Consider the following 17,619-nt stretch of genomic DNA (forward strand, 5'->3'; position numbering starts at 1 on the left):
CCTTTTGTGCACCATGTATACCCTGATTTTTAATGTAACACTTTGAGATTAGTAAAAATGTATAGTGAGTTACAAATACAATGCATTACTATTAATGTAATAAATGTGGGGAAGATTTGCTTAGTGAAACAAATTACAAAGATGTTTCTGTCAAGCCATTTTATTACAGTTACACAAAATCAACAATCTTTATATACAGGAGACCATGGCAAACTCCTTGCTCTAAATCGTAAACAAGTGAACTGTAAACAAAACAATAGCAAATATTTACTAACCACATTACATATACTGCAAAGACAAACCCAAGGCACATCCTTGAATTCAACACTTCCTAATAAAACAGTGAAGTCCCTTTTTCTTCTTTATCAGGGGAAGAGTTTCTTGGTGAAATATGAGAAAAACAATCAACCCAGAGGTATTATGTTGATATCTTTTGAAGGGAGCGGTGGGCAAATTCAATCACTACTGAATATTTAAAAAAGAAAATCTACAAAAACATTTGTGGCACAATTGAGATAGCTGTGGTCTAAAGTACAAAATGTTCAAAGCAAATTATATCCACTGTAATGTACAGTTCCAAGAAATCACTAACCATTGTTTTGTACAGGGTTTTTTTGTAACTCGTACAAGAATAAAGACTGCCAATACCACCATGTCATACCGTGTGGTCAAGGGAATCCTGCACTGAAAAGTCCTAGAGTTAAATGAATACTCAGGAATTTCTAGGGTGAATTCCCTAAAAGTCGAACCCATGTAAAAAGCGGTCAGAAGCAGGGCAAGTGCAGAGGGGCAGATGAGTAAATGGGGTACCCAAGAGGCGGGTCGGCCGCCTGAACAGTAAGGTTCCTCAGCATGATGGGGTGAGCTTGGATGCTGTATCGTTCCTCGTCATCGTTGGTGGCATACAGGAGTTCCCAGGACAAGTTGGCCCATTGTCCACGCACCCCTTCTCCATTCAGACGGCCAACCTGCACCAGCTGTTCCTGCAGAGACAGCACTCGTCCCGTGTATGTGCCCTGTGGACAGAGGACAGTAGTGAATGTGATGTTGCATTTATATAATAATGCTAATGATAGTAATAACATTTATTTATAAAGCATTTGTCAAAACAAAATGCAATATAAAGAAATGTTATAAAATCAGCAGTGCAGTGAGAAGAAAACACATTGAGGGAAACAAACAATAAAATGTAACCATTTATTTATAGAAAGGCCTTTTAATAAAAGTAAGATTTCAGAAGCGACTTAAAATAAGAATGATGAGCAAGCCTGAGTTCCTCAGGCAGGCACGTAATTTCAGAGCCGAGAAGCCCTGACAGAAAAGACACTGTCACCCCTTGTCTTCAGTCTTTACTCAAAGGTTCCAGCCTGAGGACCTCAGGATATGCAAAGGCTTATAAAAGGGGTAATAACGATAAAACAAATGCGCTCAATGCCCAGAATTGCTATGGCTAGACAATCTCTACTGTATGTCACCGATTCAACTAGAATGCAAGTGAGTATACAGTATGCAGTCTGACCGATGTGTGTTTGGTTACCATGGTGAGGTCATGTCCTAGGGAGAAGAGGAAAGGTTTCTCCTGAAGAACACTGTCATGCCAGCCTCTCTCCGCCACCAGGCCAATGTACCAGTCCCTGTCGTAGTCCTCCAAGGTGCTGAACAATTCCTCAGGGCCTTCTATGGGCCCTAGACTTGCCTGATCAAACAGCAGCTTGAAACTGAACCTGAAGGCAGAAAAACCCAGCAACAGAAAGAACAAAATTTAAATCAGTTACCCTTTTCTGGTGACAGAAATGTAAACAGCTTTTGTGGCCATACTGATTACAAACAAGTTGCCTAATTTACCTAAATGCTCTAAGTGCAATCTGGTAAAGTTCTTTACTAGCAGATAGCCAGTCAAGTCCTTCTGTCCATGGTACATCTCCACAGTAGAGCCTGTACACATAGCTGGGGCTGGTGAAGGTGGACTCCGCCCCCAGGGAGATGAGGCACGACAGAACCACTTGAGCATGCAGCTCCCTCAGTGCTTCATCCTCTTTCAGGGCCTTCGTCATGTCCTCAGAGTCTTCACCCTGCACGGCAGACCCAAAGCGCCCAAGATTAAACCGAAACCAGTCCTCAGGGAACAAAGACCTGAGCTGATGTAAACGGGATGGTAGCAAGGGGGCTGTCCTCCATCCCTTAGGCAGGTTGAATGCCTCAGACTGTGGGCAGCTGAATTTTAAATGAGGGAGTGACGCAGGCCTTTCTGCAGAGCCCTCTGGGTTCCGGCCCTTATCCACCGCTGGGAGCCCAAGGCCCAGTCCCAGAGGCTGCAGTGGCTGCAGGGCCGAGAGAGCCATGTTTTCAAATAGACTGTCCATCTCCACAGAGCCAGGCAGAGAGGGCCCCGTCTGCAGTGTTGTGTGTCCCAGCTGAGCCTCTGTACTCACCAACGCCACTGTTCGCCTGGCCGGTTGGGGACCAAACAGGTCATCCTCATCTGACCAGTCACCAAAGGAGGTCATACTTGAGCTGTCCTGCCTGAACTTCAGAGAGGACACATTGGACTCCACTATGACAGCCTCTGCAGGCTGGTTAGCAAAGGACTGGGCCAACTGGGAGGACTGGGACTTCCTGCTGCCACCTCTCGGCCCTTCTTCACTTCCCCAGATAAAGCCTTTTCGCTTCTGAATGCAATGGCGGAGGAGCAACCAAACCAGTGCTTTCAGAAAGTCATCCTGGAGTTTCCTCAAGTTGTCGTGTGAGTCGATGATGCCAGAAAGCACATTCCTAGCATCAGAATAGACCCACACAGGGAGGGCGGCACAAGGGCTAAGGGCATTGCCCCAGTGCAGATTAAGGCCCTGGGTAAAACCAAGGCGCTCTGGGCGCTCAAAAGCTCCTTCAAACACCTCGTCCACCCGCCGTGCTTCCACCGTGTGGCAGGAGGTCTCCTGCAGCTCCAGACCCTAAAAAACAAAGTCATTACATTAAATGTCACAGGACGTCAACCAGTTATTCCCCCAACATGGAAACTATGCCGTTATAGTACCTTAATATTGACTGTACAGTAGCCATAACCTCTCTCCAGAATCATTATCCAAACCATACGGTCTTGGAACCGACCAAGGAAGTGAGAGCCTGGGGATAAGGAACCTATAGCAGGGAGAACAAAACACAACATCAGCCATGCATGCATCTACCATGTAGTTGAGAGAGATGTTGTGATGTGGGGATTGAGGGCAAGGAAAAAGGAAGCATACAGCATCATATACATAAGTAAGAGGCCCCTGGTCACACAGCCCTTTCATTTTGCATCAAGAGAGTGTCTCTTGGATAACTTGGCTGCTGGATGAGCTGCAGGGTGACGCTTACCATTTCAGTTCTACAGGAAGGTCATGATACGGTTTAAACTGGCTGACTGCACAGAGATCTAAATATTGAATTCCTTCTCTGCCCTGGCTTTCCATTAATCTCTGAATATTCATTCGCCTTATGGGAGGCGACTCAGAGAATCCCTACGCGGTCTTCTCAACTTTATACAACAGGAGGTAAGCGGACAGACGTTTATTTCAGAATGGATAAGTGGCGGCAGAAAGGCGCCGGTAGCCTTTTTTGTTTTAAGTGGACTTCAGTATTTGCGTGGCTCAAGGATAATGTCATATCCCATAATGACAACCCGGAATAGTCAGACACCACCTCGTGATAGGAAGCGACACGCTGTGCTGCGCGCATACTTCGTTACTGCTCATTGCTCACTGATGCACAAGCTCCTATGTTGCACAGGGGCCAAAGGAAAGAAAGGCAAAGCTAATGTAACAAACTGCCATCTTGGTAGACTGTGAACATCAAAAGACAAAAGACAAGCGTTTGGTCTGAATTATACATTACAGCTAAGCCACCCCAAGCTCGCCAAGAAAACAATAAGATTGAGTGATGACATCATCGCAGATCATTTCCCCCCCCTTTCTGTTTGGAGTCATCAACCCATGAATAATTGAGCTTGTACTCTGGGACACCATTTCATTTTTTGTCTCTTGCCCCCTCCTGATATCACATACTGTAGAGCACTGTAGAAAAATTCCAGAAGCAGCTTCGGTTGGCTTAAGAGTATTATGAGGTTAATGGTGTGGAAACATTTGGATGTAATGAATACAGATCAGAGCTATTTTGTTCGGGTCACTACACAGGAAGCACGACTGGATCCTGCAAGCTTGCATTACTGCCAGCGGCTCCACGATCTACCCATGACAACATTCCTCTTAATATTAAACCACGAGAGGCAATCCTTCCTTCGATGCTCTTTCATCTGCATACGGTCCCTGTTTGACCCTTGGAAAGGTTCACTGTCACAACGTTTAAGAGGCAATGTGCACTGTTAAAACAAAACAAATTCTGAACATTGCTGGAGCATCATTTACATCTCTAGTGCAGCGTGACAGTGAGAGTTCCGCTTCATCAGTAAGGAGAAGTAACTAATGGCAAAACCCCACACATTTAAATGCCAAGCTTTTAGTGGGCTATACTGTGTTTCACTGGTGACTGAAAATGGTTATTTACAGATTTAAATGTTGAGTTACTGTGGTCTTTTGCTGGTTTCTGATGGTGAACAAGCAGTTGAATGTACTATTTCTATGAATGCTTAAGTGAATTCTCATCACGATTGAACATGCACTGCAGATCAACTTAAAATTCACAAATACTGTGAAAATAAAGCACTCCGGTGGATGAGTGGTTAGTGCGCCGACCATATTGTTGCAACGTCTCTGGTTCAACGCCAGCCAGTCATGTGTTGCATGTCTTTCCCCCTTGCTACTCTCAGCATCCCATCTCTCTAAACTCTCTTATCTAAAGAAAATAAAACAACTGTAAACACCCCTACTCTGGTGAGCTCATATTCGGGGCTGCAGTGGGTGTCCTGGTACGGAATGTTTTATGGAGAAGCTAACCGACTAACCGAGTGAGCCCCTGGCGAAGGCCCCCCTCAGAGCGGAGGCCAGGCTTCCACTCATCTGCTGGTAGAAGATGGAGTCTGGACAGGGACAGGCGGTCCCTACTGGACCCGGCCAACTGCGCTGAGGCCTGGGGAAACCGACCAGGAAGATGGGCAGAGTGAAGAGGGGCAGCAGAGGGGCAGACAACATGGCAGAGAGGGTCACCACAGCCAGGAGCAGAGGACAGAGAGAGGCATTCAGAGCCAGCAGGGTTCCAGCTGACTGACGCCGCTGCTTCTTCTCTGTCCAGGATGTCACCAAAACAGTCAAGGTGAACTTCAGCTTGGCCAGGAACTGCACCATTCTGTCACATAGGAGGCCCACCTGGCGATAGACAGTGAAGCAAACATCAACAGCATGGACTCGTTCATAAAAAGGTGAGGATGGAGAAGAATGACAAACAATGAAGCCTTAACATCATACCTGCTGTTCATACCGATACAATTTTAACTTTATTTTAACATATATATATTTTTACTTCATTACATCTATTATATTACATTGTTGTGTTAGCAGTCTTGCAGAACATTTTCCACATCCATTTCAAATAAACCTCTCTTGATTCTTGAGTTTGCACTAGGGCTGCACATTATACAGTATCAAAAAGTATCATCAACATGCGCAATATACACAAAAGACTGCAATAAATTCATTCATTTCAACAATCCGGGTATAAATTAAGTTTTTGTTTAAATTAAAATAAAACGTTTTAAGCAGAGGTGAGAGACTATATTGCTAAGTTGGTGGTATATATTAATTGTCAATAGAAGCTGTAGCAAGTTGTGTTTTTCAGTAAAACCATGTTGTTATGGAAATATAATCCATTTATTCAGTGTATGCATTCAGTTGGCTACACATTGCCTGGGTTCTGTCAGCAGCAAATTAAGGCAGAAATACATAAAAAATTGCATACTTCACATTCTAAACTATCAAATCATCAGTACATATAAACATCAGGAAATACATTCTGATGTCGATTCTTAATTTCCTTATGTTCAAGAATCCCCATTTATTTTTGTTTGCATTCTTCTAATTTAAAACACATTTAACTGTACATTTTGAAGCTGTTGTGTGTGCTTTCCATTTACTTATACTAATTTAATTTTTTTTAAAGTGTTTTTCACAAAAGAGCATATCTTCTTAATTTATTTTAATCACAGAACTGTTACTGTGTGTCAGTGTACCTCAGCAAGACCTGTACAATTCACAGAGAATACGTTACAAAAAAGACCATCAGTAACTTCATAATTCTGAGTTGTGGTGGGCTGATGAATGACCTTGTGAAGTTGCTCTTACCAAAAGAAGCTGGACTCCAGTGCCCAGACTGTCCCATCCTGGCAGAGTCCTGTCCCCAGCTACCAGACGCACAGACACTACGACTACCATGTGGAGCAGTGCATCCTCAGAGCTCTGCCAGACCTACACATCATCCACAGAGCAAGTAATGAAACAACTACTACAGTAGACATCCATATCTACCAAATATAGCAAGGAAAGAATCAGGAGCTTGCACAGAATGCAAGCACACAGTTGCAAAAAAAATAGATGCTCTCCCTCTTTTTTTCACAATTTTCACCCATACATAAAGCATCAATAGTTTTTCTATGTTTTCTACAAGTTATCAGGAGCTGTAAGCTTTAAACTCTTACATTTTCCATAATGCGGAGGTATGCAGAATGAGAATATATTATGTGATGTTTAAGCTGAATTGAGTGAGTGAGTTAGTGAGGGTTTACCACTCTAAATGCCCGTGTGAATCCCACACTAAGGGAAGCTGTGTGGAGACGCTGCACAGAGCTGTCCATGGACAGGAAAGCAATCATTGCAAATGGAGACACTGTAAAGATAGTGAAAAACATAGTGATGATCAGTACTGTCAATATCAAAGGGGAAAAAACACTCACACATATAATGCACATGCACTGTTGTACTCTTATTTTAAAGAAGACAACAGTGTGGTGAAGACTAGCCCCCCTTGAGTCTATTTTGCTTCCTGATTTGGTCACCAAACCGCGTATGGTGGTTTGTTGTTTGAAATGAATTGTCACACCTATGCAAGGCTATGGCAACCAGGCAGACTAGTAGGTAAATTCTCACGAACTATTCAAAGTAGGTGTTTCAGCGCCAGCGGGGATAATGCTATGCCAATACCATTTCAATTCAATTTTAAATGAATCACTTTTGAGTCAAAAATGGCATACAGGGGCGCCGATGGCCTAGTGGTTATAGTCCATGAGCCAGACAAGATTTCATTATCGAAAGAGTGGGCAAAACCATACCTATATTAAATTGTTCATAGGGTCAATACGAGTAAATAAATATATGATAACCTCTCCACAGGAGCAGCTTTTTCATGGTTATCACACATTTTGTTATTTTCCCCATACGTACATGACAGGTGAAAAAATTTCAAAATGTAAAAAAGAGTTATCATAATGAAACTTCCTGAGATGATTACTTACATGAAGACAATGATTTATCGTACTACAAGTTTTCTGAAATTGTATATTTAAATATGCAAATTAGGCATTACGAAAATATGCCCGAATTTGTACAACTTTCCAGAATCAACATTGGAACATTGGACAAAGCCAGAGTGAACATTCTTATTTCATTTTGTTAAGATGTTGGAGTCAATGGTTTTTAACGAGATATCTGGCTCAATTTTGGGGCTCTGGCTCATGGACTAAATGCCTAATTTGCATATTTAAATATACAATTTCAGAAAACTTGTAATACGATAAATCATTGTCTTCATGCAAGTAATCAACTCAGGAAGTTTCATTATGATAACTCTTTTTTAAATGTTGTAATTTTTTCACCTGTCATGTACGTATGGGGAAAATAACAAAATGTGTGATAACTATGAAAAAGCTGCTCCTGTGGAAAGGTTATCATATATTTATTTACTCGTATTGACCCTATGAACAATTTAATATAGGTTTGGTTTTGCCCACTCTTTCGATAATCATTGCTCAATTTTGGGGCTCTGGCTCATGGACTATTAATAGTCAGGGGATATTAAAAAAGTCTTGGAATAAATTCCTTACCAAAAAAAATCTTCACCAATGTGTTTGTAAAGGTGTCTAGTAACACATCTCACAAAGACTGAAATGCAGTTTCCCTAGGAGACTTTTTGACAGCTGCTGAAAGTTGGGCTACCCACCATTTCCCTGCATTTCCATGCAGGGAAAAAAGAATCTAATTTTCATTCTGTTTTAAGTAGCATGTGAGGAGTCAAACTAGGGTGTTTTTATGATTCTGAATCCATTGCAAGCATTTGTTTTGCACCAAAACCACTCCTTGGGCTAAAAACGGCCATAGACATCTTTTTCCAGGTATACTTTTTGTGTAAAAAGCCCATTGAGATTGGGCTGTTTTTAGCCCAAGGAGTGGTTTTGGTGCAAAACAAATGCTTGCAATGGATTCAGAATCATAAAAACACCCTAGTTTGACTCCTCACATGCTACTTAAAACAGAATTAAATTTAGATTATTTTTTTTCCTGCATGGAAATGCAGGGAAATGGTGGGTAGCCCAACTTTCAGCAGCTGTCAAAACTTCTCCTAGGGAAACTGAATTTCAGTCTTTGTGCGATGTGTTACTAGACACCTTTTCAAACACATTGGTGAAGATTCTTTTTGGTAAGGAATTTATTCCAAGATTGGAAATGTTTCTGCTAATATCCCCTGACTATAAGGCGCATACCACATATACGTAGGTTCTAATGCAGCCTGACAGCGAATCGCAGGTTTGATTCCCTAGCCTGACCGACGTCACTCCCTGCCTCTCTCTCCCCGTTTCCTGTCTCAACTGTACTATCCAAAATAAAAAAGGTAGAAAAGCCCCCAAAAGTATATATATTTTTTTAAAGGCATATGGTGCCTCTGGAATCAATGCACATACAGGTTGGCAAAGGAAAAACATTTACCACTTTAACTCTCGCTTCCCGTTTCATGTCACTATTGGCGGAAATTTTCAAAAAGTCCACAATGCAAGCTCACAATGCGTCACGATAAGACCACTGTGAGATTTGAGACTGCCCATTTTAAAAAATTGGGTTGGCTAAACAGCTGAAAACACACTACAAAATATTGGAAGGGGGCTTGAACAACAGTTGAGGTTCAACATTCAAGGCTCACCAAGGTTGAGGAGGAGCCTTCTGACTGCTGCTGCAACATGAAGACCCCGACTCTTTTGCTTGAACACAGGTACACTGGACATGCCTCGTGGGTACAAGGGGTTGATGAGCACCCCTCCGAACACATAGGCCCCCTGGATCTCTCTGAGAGCCCAGCAGAGGAAAAAGAGGACAAGGAGGAGATAGCTGACAGGAGCCTGAGGTCCGCCAACTAAGCTGTGGGGTTGAGGTGGGCCAAGGAAGTGATGCAGCAGCCCAGCGTCCGCCATGGCTGCTGCCAGCAAGCACAAATACAACAGCATCTCTCTGCAGCCCAGATGCCAGCCGAATGAAGTGGGAGGGGCCGGCGACCCCCCCCTACGCCGTCCGCTGTCCCTCCACCCGCGGACCACCTTGGACCCACTGCAGAGGGTGCCGATCTGGCTGAGGTCCAAGCTCAACAGAAATCCCATGGAGACGGAGAACAGAACCACACCCAGTGTGGACGGGATGAAGAAATTACACACAGCAACGCCAACAGATACAGCAAACATTACCAGCAGCCTGCAAGACAAAGTACACACAAACACACAAAGAATACACATACAGAATTGCGTTGTTAGCTTGAAAATCTGTTAGGATATAAATTAGCATTTAGAGGGCCAATGCAATGTGCCACAAATACTGACTGACAAACAAACAAAAAGAAAAAAACACAGCCTTTCTTAACTGAATAAACACTGAATTGGGAGATTATCAAATCACCTAAGGTTGCTGGACATGGGTGAGCCCCCCAAGCCAAACACAAGAAACTGTTCCATGCCCCAGAGGAGCAGGGCGTCCAGGGGCGACAACATCCCCAGTGCCCACAGCAGAGGTAGGAGTAGGAACAGAACATGGAGCACCTGACTGGCCAACTGGAGCTCAGGCACAGGACCTGTGAACCTGAATGGAAAACAACAAATTCACTCAAATATTGCGACACAATGGTCCTATCCTTGTCTATTTCACCCAATACATTTTTATTGAAAAAAAGAGTTGTAATGTGGTCCTAAAAAACCTGGAAGTAAGTTTTTGAGCCATAGGTTCCCTTACCATTGATTTCTAATGATTTTTCACCATGTGGTTTATGCAGAAAATTACTCCCGTCTCTGTGTGACATGGGTATATAACTTCTGTATCAAAACTCTCGATGTGTGGTAAAAAAAAATAAGAAAAAAGGAAAAAATTATTAAAGTGTATCTTGTTCAACATAATGTGACTATCATAAGCCTTTTTCTGAACTCATTTTCTTAATTATCCAAAACCCAGTACAGAAATGCCATTAGAAATCTGTCATGGAAACCCATGGTGGAAGTAACTTCTGAAGTTAGCCTACAAAAAGACATCATCACTAGATCACTATTCATCATCATGCTATAAGATAACCTGTTTGTTGTAGGTTACCTATCCGCCAAGTCCACAGCGATGAAAGTGAAGATGTAGAGGGGCCGGGTGAGCGGGGTGATCTCATAGGTGTCTTGAGCCTGGAAAGTGGCCGTCTCCGTAGCCGTGTTGATGATGAGTGAATATTCGGCTATACACAGGGTCACCCAGCTGAGGATGAATATAAGCAAGGACACACCAATACTGCCATAGAGAGCAGTCAATCTGCCTAGGAGCACGTACCACGTCCCAAAGCCACAAAGAACCCCAGCCAGAATTGTGTGCACCACCACATTCAGCGCAAACCTCTTCCCGGGGGCGATGAACCTCACGGTCTCTGGGCCAACGCAGTGGGTGAACTCCACCTCTTCCTCATCAGCCAGGACGTTGGGTGCCCCCAGCCTCTCCACCGTGCCGCTCCTGCGGGCAGCGTACAGCGTCAGGGCCTGCACACCCGCTGCCGTCCCAAACATCAGCATACCAGAGAGCACCGCGGCATGGACCTCCTGCAGCACCTGTATGTGGTATAACAGGGTGCCAACGCCTCCAAACAGCCATGGTGTCAAGAACAGGAGCGCCTGGTTGACATAGACGTAGGATGGGGCACAGTATCCCAGTTTGAGGCGCGGACCTCCCAACACGGTCTGGGGGAAACGCTTCCAGAAGAACTCCTGCTTGTATTCATTGAGAAGGGGCACGTCTGGCCCCATTCTGACCATGCCCTGAGGGGTGGCAGGTCATCTCCTCACAGCTGCAGCACAGGTCTCAGTCATCCTCCTGGAAACAATTAAGACGTTTGCAATGAACAACCAAGTATGAATGTTACTGTGTATACAGTATACTGAGACATGTGTCATGATCCATTGGATTTGAGGTAAGAATGTGTAATCAATTGGATGACTATGGATCTATCACAGAGTTAGCCACAGTGTTACTGTGCTTCTCAGATAAAAGACAACAGTGTTGTTCGGTCTTGTAGCCTAGCAGCAATATCCCAGTAACATTAACACAGCACACGCTGTGATACTAAGAAAACAAAACTATCAAATACATTGCCGACTAGCTATCATTATAGCAATACATTTGCAGGTCAATGACTATTGACACCATGACTTAGAATAACTCAAATTAAAGACAGGCAAACTGTGTTGAGCTCTATCGTTGACTCTGTTTCCATCTCTGTTTACTCTGACATTAGCTACCTAGCTATAACCAGCAAGCGTTGTTGTTCGCCAGGCAATACTTAACAGCAACGTGGTTAGCGAGGTATTTAGGAATACGTTAACTTACCTACAACAACAGAAATGCCATTTGGGAGAGATGCCTCGTTGTGCCTTTCATATTACCGGCAGCATAGTAAAATGACAAAAACACTAGCGTAGCGCCAGTAGCTGCTAGCTAGCTCACAACATCGGCTAGCAGCACAGAAGCAAACCAAGCAACAACAGGATGACGCGCTGACATGTTGGAACCAATGGGATTGGAGAGAGAGCCTGGAGTAATGTCTTTCACTGGTCCTTCACCCCCCACGACGCACACGCACACACAGTGGTGGCAACACTATTCAAATGCTTTACTTTAAGTAAAAGTATCAATACTGCAATGTAGAAATACTCTGTTACAGGTAGTGCAAGTCCAGAATTAAAAATGTGCTTGAGTAAAAGTACAAAAGTATTAAAATGTACCAAAAGTAGAAAGTACTCATTGTTTTCAAATGTATAAAAAAATCTTTTGAAAATAGCAGATCATTGTGAGCTGGTAGATCAGCTATTTTCAAATGGCCGAAATGTATAGGGCTGAAGTGGTTGATGTATGTTTTGTAATAATAATCAAAATCTCTCTCTCACACACACACACACACACGCACACAGGTGCATATAAACCTCAAATGTCTTTCTGTATTATACTTTTATCACTCCTAGTATTGATGATTTCTTGTATAGTATTGTCTTTATATGTCTCGATTAATTGAATACATAGGACCACAATGGAAACAAGCCCCCAGGGCTTTTTGTGTTATCCTTTTAGCATCATTGTATAACCGTACCACTGTACTTTTTGCAAACTGTTAATAAAGTATTTAATCAATCAATCAAAAACAGGGTATCAACGTATTTGTCAGGTTCAACCACATAGTTCACATTAAGGTTAACTTTCTCTGGTAAAATCCACATGGTAGATTAATAGGAAATGTAATGTCTATATGTCCAGCCTGGTGACAGGCTCACATGTAGAACGGTAACTTCCACAGGTAAAATCCACACTAAGACCAGCCTGATGACAAGCGGTGGTCAGGCCCGTACATCTGTCTGATAGTAGCTGAGTGGAGGCTGTTCAGAAACCTGGTGGTCTTGCCCTTGATACATATAGGCCTCCTTGCCTGGCCGTGGTCGTTGTAGGGGTAGGTATCATCATCACACAGTAAAGTATGAGAGGATAATGTTCAGTAGTCAGCAGTCATTCAATACACATTTTACTCTTCAAAACTGGTATGGAGTAGACAGAGTTTTTTTTTCTTTTTCTTTTTTGAACCCACGATTTTGTAACCCTATTTTTAACACCCAGTGCCAATTGTATATGTAATCCTGGGCACTACCTTCCCTCTGACAACCTAGGGAGGCCAGGGCCAAGCATGTTTCTCCAGGGCTCCAAAGACTAATACAAGAAAATGAAAGACATCTCCCAAACAAATACGTAAATGGATTTATGCTTTCTCCATAACAATAAAAAGAACATTTATTCTTTGCAAATATAATTTCTATCCTAAGCAATGTTTCACTTTGGCACTTGCCAGTATCTTTAAATCCTATGGTTTATGTGCTTATGCTGCCCCATAATCTACATGGGATTAGTCATTTTAATATTATCTTGTCATCTTTTTTCTTTTACTAAAAAAGGAACAAATGCCAGGTACATTTCATTGTTTCAACATAATGAAAGTGAATGTGGTTTAGCATAGATGTCCCAAATGTTGCTTTGATCTGAATGAGAGTAGTGATCAAGTGATCAAGTAAAAAGGCAACAATATCAACACAAAGAAAGATAATAATATGGAGCAAAGGAGATTACATATGACTTTGTTATTGACCGTGGCTGTGTCTGAGGGGATAAGGTTAAATAGGAGGTATACTCCCCTGGTGTCTTGAAAATATGCAATTTCTGCCCCATGTAAGACACAATAAACATCATTAAAAATCTAAGTAGGCACGACACGCCAACACCCTATATTACACCCCATAATCCCCCCCCTCCAGTGCCACTCATGTATGACATTGCCCCATTTGTGTTATTATTGCTGTAGAAGAATAGATTCTTGAGACTTAAAGGTAGGGTAGAGATATTTTGCTGTTAAAATAAGTGTAAAATAGCTCTATATTTTGATAGTACTGCTATGGAGTGTTTGTTCAGTAATAGGAGTCTCCTTGTCTCACACATTTACAGGTCAGTATACCAATTTTATGCAATCACGAGAGAGAACTCACACAGGATACAGGATAAACAATTAAGTGTAATTGGAAATAATGACACAAAGAAATGAGCAGACAAAATTGGAACTGTAACACTATAAAATGTAAGCTGATAAATGGGTACTTTCTCCTGATTGGCTGAAAACGTGCAACCCACCTTAAATATATGTTCTGTTTATCAAAGAGCTGGAGAGACGGGGAGACTCCTGTTACTGAACAAACGCTTTATAGCAATGATTACTGTCAGAATATAGTGCTTTAACGTTTTAACAAAAACACGTTTTGTTTTCACCAAAAATATCACTTACCCTTATCTTTTAGGGTCACCAAAGGAGGAAGGCAAATTATGTGAAGTCAAATCTCACACTGACAATAAATATTTTGTTATATAACCAGATAGCTGTTTCTGTTTTGTTATTGTGTTATCATACTCTCGGCATTTCTTCAAAGAACAGCTTTTGTGCTTTTAATGTATCACAAATACAGTTTTAATGCCTCAATAAGCCAAGTACACCCTTGATAGAATGTCTAACAAAATACATATTTTCTTTTGTCACTATTGCTGCCATGCATGCCTCCATTTCATTCCAGGGGACCCAGTCACAAAACAAATGAGGGGAAAATAACAAGCATCTGTTATTATAACTCAGCGAGAGGTTTTGGAGAAGGAATACAGTGAGATTGTTTTTGAAAGTAGTGTTTATTTGTGGGGCCGCTGCAATATGAACTTGGTTGGCATAAGCACCCCAAAGGACCAAAATATTTCATTTGATGAATGGATGATGTAATTGACAGTGGTGTAAAGTAACTAAGAAAAAAATCTCAAGTAGCCTACTGTACTTAAGTACAATTTTGAGTCTTTCCAATTTTCTGTACTTTTACTTCTACTCCACCACATCTCATAGGCAAATATTACACTTTTACTCCACTACAATTATTTGATAACTTTAGTTACTTTGTAGATTTTGATTATTAGTACAAAACATACATTAACCACTTCATCCCTATAGAAATTTCGGCTATTTTCAAAAGATTTGAAAACTTGTGAAATGGGACATCCTGCATAATGAGTACTTTCAACTTTTTCTACTTTAAGTACATTTTGATGCTAATACTTTTGTACTTTTACTCAAGTACATTTTGAATTCCAGACTTTTACTTGTAACAGAGTATTTCTACATTGCAGTATTGATACTTTTACTTAAGTAAGAAATGTGAGAACTTTTTCCATCACTGCTGATTGATGCTGCTATAACTTAAACCCCTCCAGCAACTTCTAAGACAAAACAAACCGTTTAATATATCATGTACACGTGTATGTGCTAGTGGAGTAAACAGTACCACCACATATGCCCAGACAAACAATGAACAAGAAACTGTATTGTATTTATTTATATCATGGCCCAAAACATCAATCAATGGTCTCATTGCTCTCATTTCAGCCCAACCCCCAAGTTCCTACACTTGAACCAGAGTAGATTGCATAGAAAACATGGTCCATTCAGCAATTATTCACAGAGTCTTGGGCTAATGGCACTCCGAATGCACACACACAGCAGAATGTAGGAAATCAGTGGACCAGCGGTAATGGCCCCATACAGAGCATGTGTTTTGTGTGTGTATGTACGTGTATATGTATAGTGTGTGTGCATGTGCGCGCACGTGTGCGTGTGCGTGCGTGCGTGTGTGTGTGTGTGTGTGTGCATGTGTGTGGTTATGCACGTGGTGGTGGTGGTGGGGGGTGGTAGAGCATCATCTCCAACTGATTCACAACAAGCACAAACATGTCTAATGATGAACCCAGACTATGGTTGTAGTAGAGGCTAACTCACTCTTCCTCCCACCCTCTCTCTCTCTTTCTCGCTCCCTCCCTCCTAGGCAAGGCTCCATATCAGGCAGATGAAAACATAACCTGTCACATTCCATCCCATTAAACCAGCTATGAACCATGTGCTCTACTCACTGGGGGAGAGAGAGAGGACAGAGAGGACAGGGGGGGGGGGAGAGAGAGAGAGAGAGAGAGAGAGAGAGAGAGAGAGAGAGAGAGAGAGAGAGAGAGAGAGAGAGAGAGAGAGATGGCAGCCAAGTGCATCTGGGCTCACTCAAGACAGATGAATTATTCACAATCTTTATGCTAATGTCATTTTAATGCAAGAAAACTGACAGATATGCACGAAGGAACATAGTGTATTATTTGCACTACAATTCTGTATGTATAGAAATGTAATTCCATGAAAAGATCTCCACACTGCACACATGGTAGTCTACAAATAAAAAATTTGTAATTATCCTTTTGCAATATCTAAAGCATTAAAGCCCTCCAATTGAGCCCCAAATGTGTGCATTAGTGATTTTTTCCCCCTTCTTTTAGCAGTGCAAGGTGCTGTAATGGTAGCACACTTACTTGCAGACTCATTATAGCCCCGCTTAATGCTGGGAGTTAACAAAAATTACATTAAGTACTGTACATGCATTACAGGAGCCTGTTAGGGGAGATACTTCCACTTCTGTTGGCCATAACTAGTTGCAGCTCCATATGTTTACGCTACAGTAACTGGAAACAAAACCAGTAGTGTAACCAAATATCCACTGAATCTGGGCTTGTATTGGTGTATGACTCAATAGAAAAAAAATCATTTAATACTTAATAGTAGTGGAGTCCAGGCAGAGGCAGTGGAGCACTAGGGACACCTAGTGGATTTATAACACACCACTGACTTACAGAACCAAGTCACTTCACTTCATGTTGGTCACAGAAATCTAAAAAGAAGACTCAGTTTCATTTTATTTTATATTATATAAACAACATTACATAGTATTATATGAACATAACATTATATTGTATCATACTAACATAGCATTACATTTTGTTATATAAACATAACATTACATTGTATTGTATACACATAACATAACATCGTGCCCTGTGGGACAATGATTCCCAAAGTGGTAACACAACAAACTTTGAGTGCAGGCTAAGTAAAATGCAGCGTGTTTGTTTATCATAGGGGTACACATAGTTTGTGTTAACTACAATATTGCTAACATAGATTGACACAAAGACAGGACTGATTGCAATGTAATATTCTACAGCTCTGACATTATACAAATGACAGGAGTAGGTACTGGTCCATTTCCGCACAACATTTGTCTATTAGCCACTTAAGCTCTATTTTATACTTTGTTGTACAATGGACGCATGGAAATAGCCAATCTACAAACTCACATGTCGCTATTTTCTCGTATAATGATATGGCCAAAATAGGGATGACAGGTTGAAAGTGGTTAGTGGAGAAATCGTTGTGGGCTTTTAGAAAAGAGGCTAACATGATGAAACTGACAATCTCTGCAATCCATTTGGACCTCATTCAAGATTATGTGTTTATCTGAGTGACTGCAGATTATTGCCTGCAGAGAGGTGTGCTAAAGCTGGATTATCCACTTGTTGGGGCTCCATGTGACCCAATGGATACAACATGCCAGCCTCACACGCCCTCGCATCTGTGGGTGTTTTTCCCCCCCACTTCGCAGGGAAGGTTGGAACAGCAGTGGAAATGACACCAAAACCTCTCAGTCTCAGATTACCATGTTTAGTGATCCACATACAGTATGTAGTTATAAAATGTCAGGCA

At 41.9% G+C, this 17,619-nt stretch overlaps 1 protein-coding gene across 2 annotated transcripts; it reads right to left on the reverse strand.

Moving 5' to 3' along the window:
- Positions 1–144: 144 nt before the first annotated feature.
- pcnx4 (pecanex 4) lies at positions 145–11,976 on the reverse strand. Of its 2 annotated transcripts, none has more exons than XM_080413625.1 (11): positions 11,815–11,976; positions 10,542–11,297; positions 9,861–10,040; positions 9,118–9,659; positions 6,713–6,813; positions 6,273–6,395; positions 4,940–5,300; positions 3,035–3,138; positions 1,846–2,951; positions 1,538–1,724; positions 145–1,016 (listed from the first exon to the last, which is right to left on the reverse strand). In XM_080413625.1, exons 2-11 carry the CDS (start codon positions 11,237–11,239, stop codon positions 765–767), a joined length of 3,654 nt encoding a protein of 1,217 aa, XP_080269751.1. In that variant the 5' UTR covers positions 11,240–11,297; positions 11,815–11,976; the 3' UTR covers positions 145–764. The 2 variants fall into 2 exon arrangements, with proteins under 2 accessions (XP_080269751.1, XP_080269750.1); XM_080413624.1 differs by having other exon boundaries at positions 11,811–11,976.
- Positions 11,977–17,619: the final 5,643 nt, after the last annotated feature.

The sequence above is a fragment of the Gymnoscopelus braueri genome (assembly GCF_963280865.1).
Source record: "Gymnoscopelus braueri genome assembly, chromosome: 19".
Lineage (NCBI taxonomy): Eukaryota > Metazoa > Chordata > Actinopteri > Myctophiformes > Myctophidae > Gymnoscopelus > Gymnoscopelus braueri.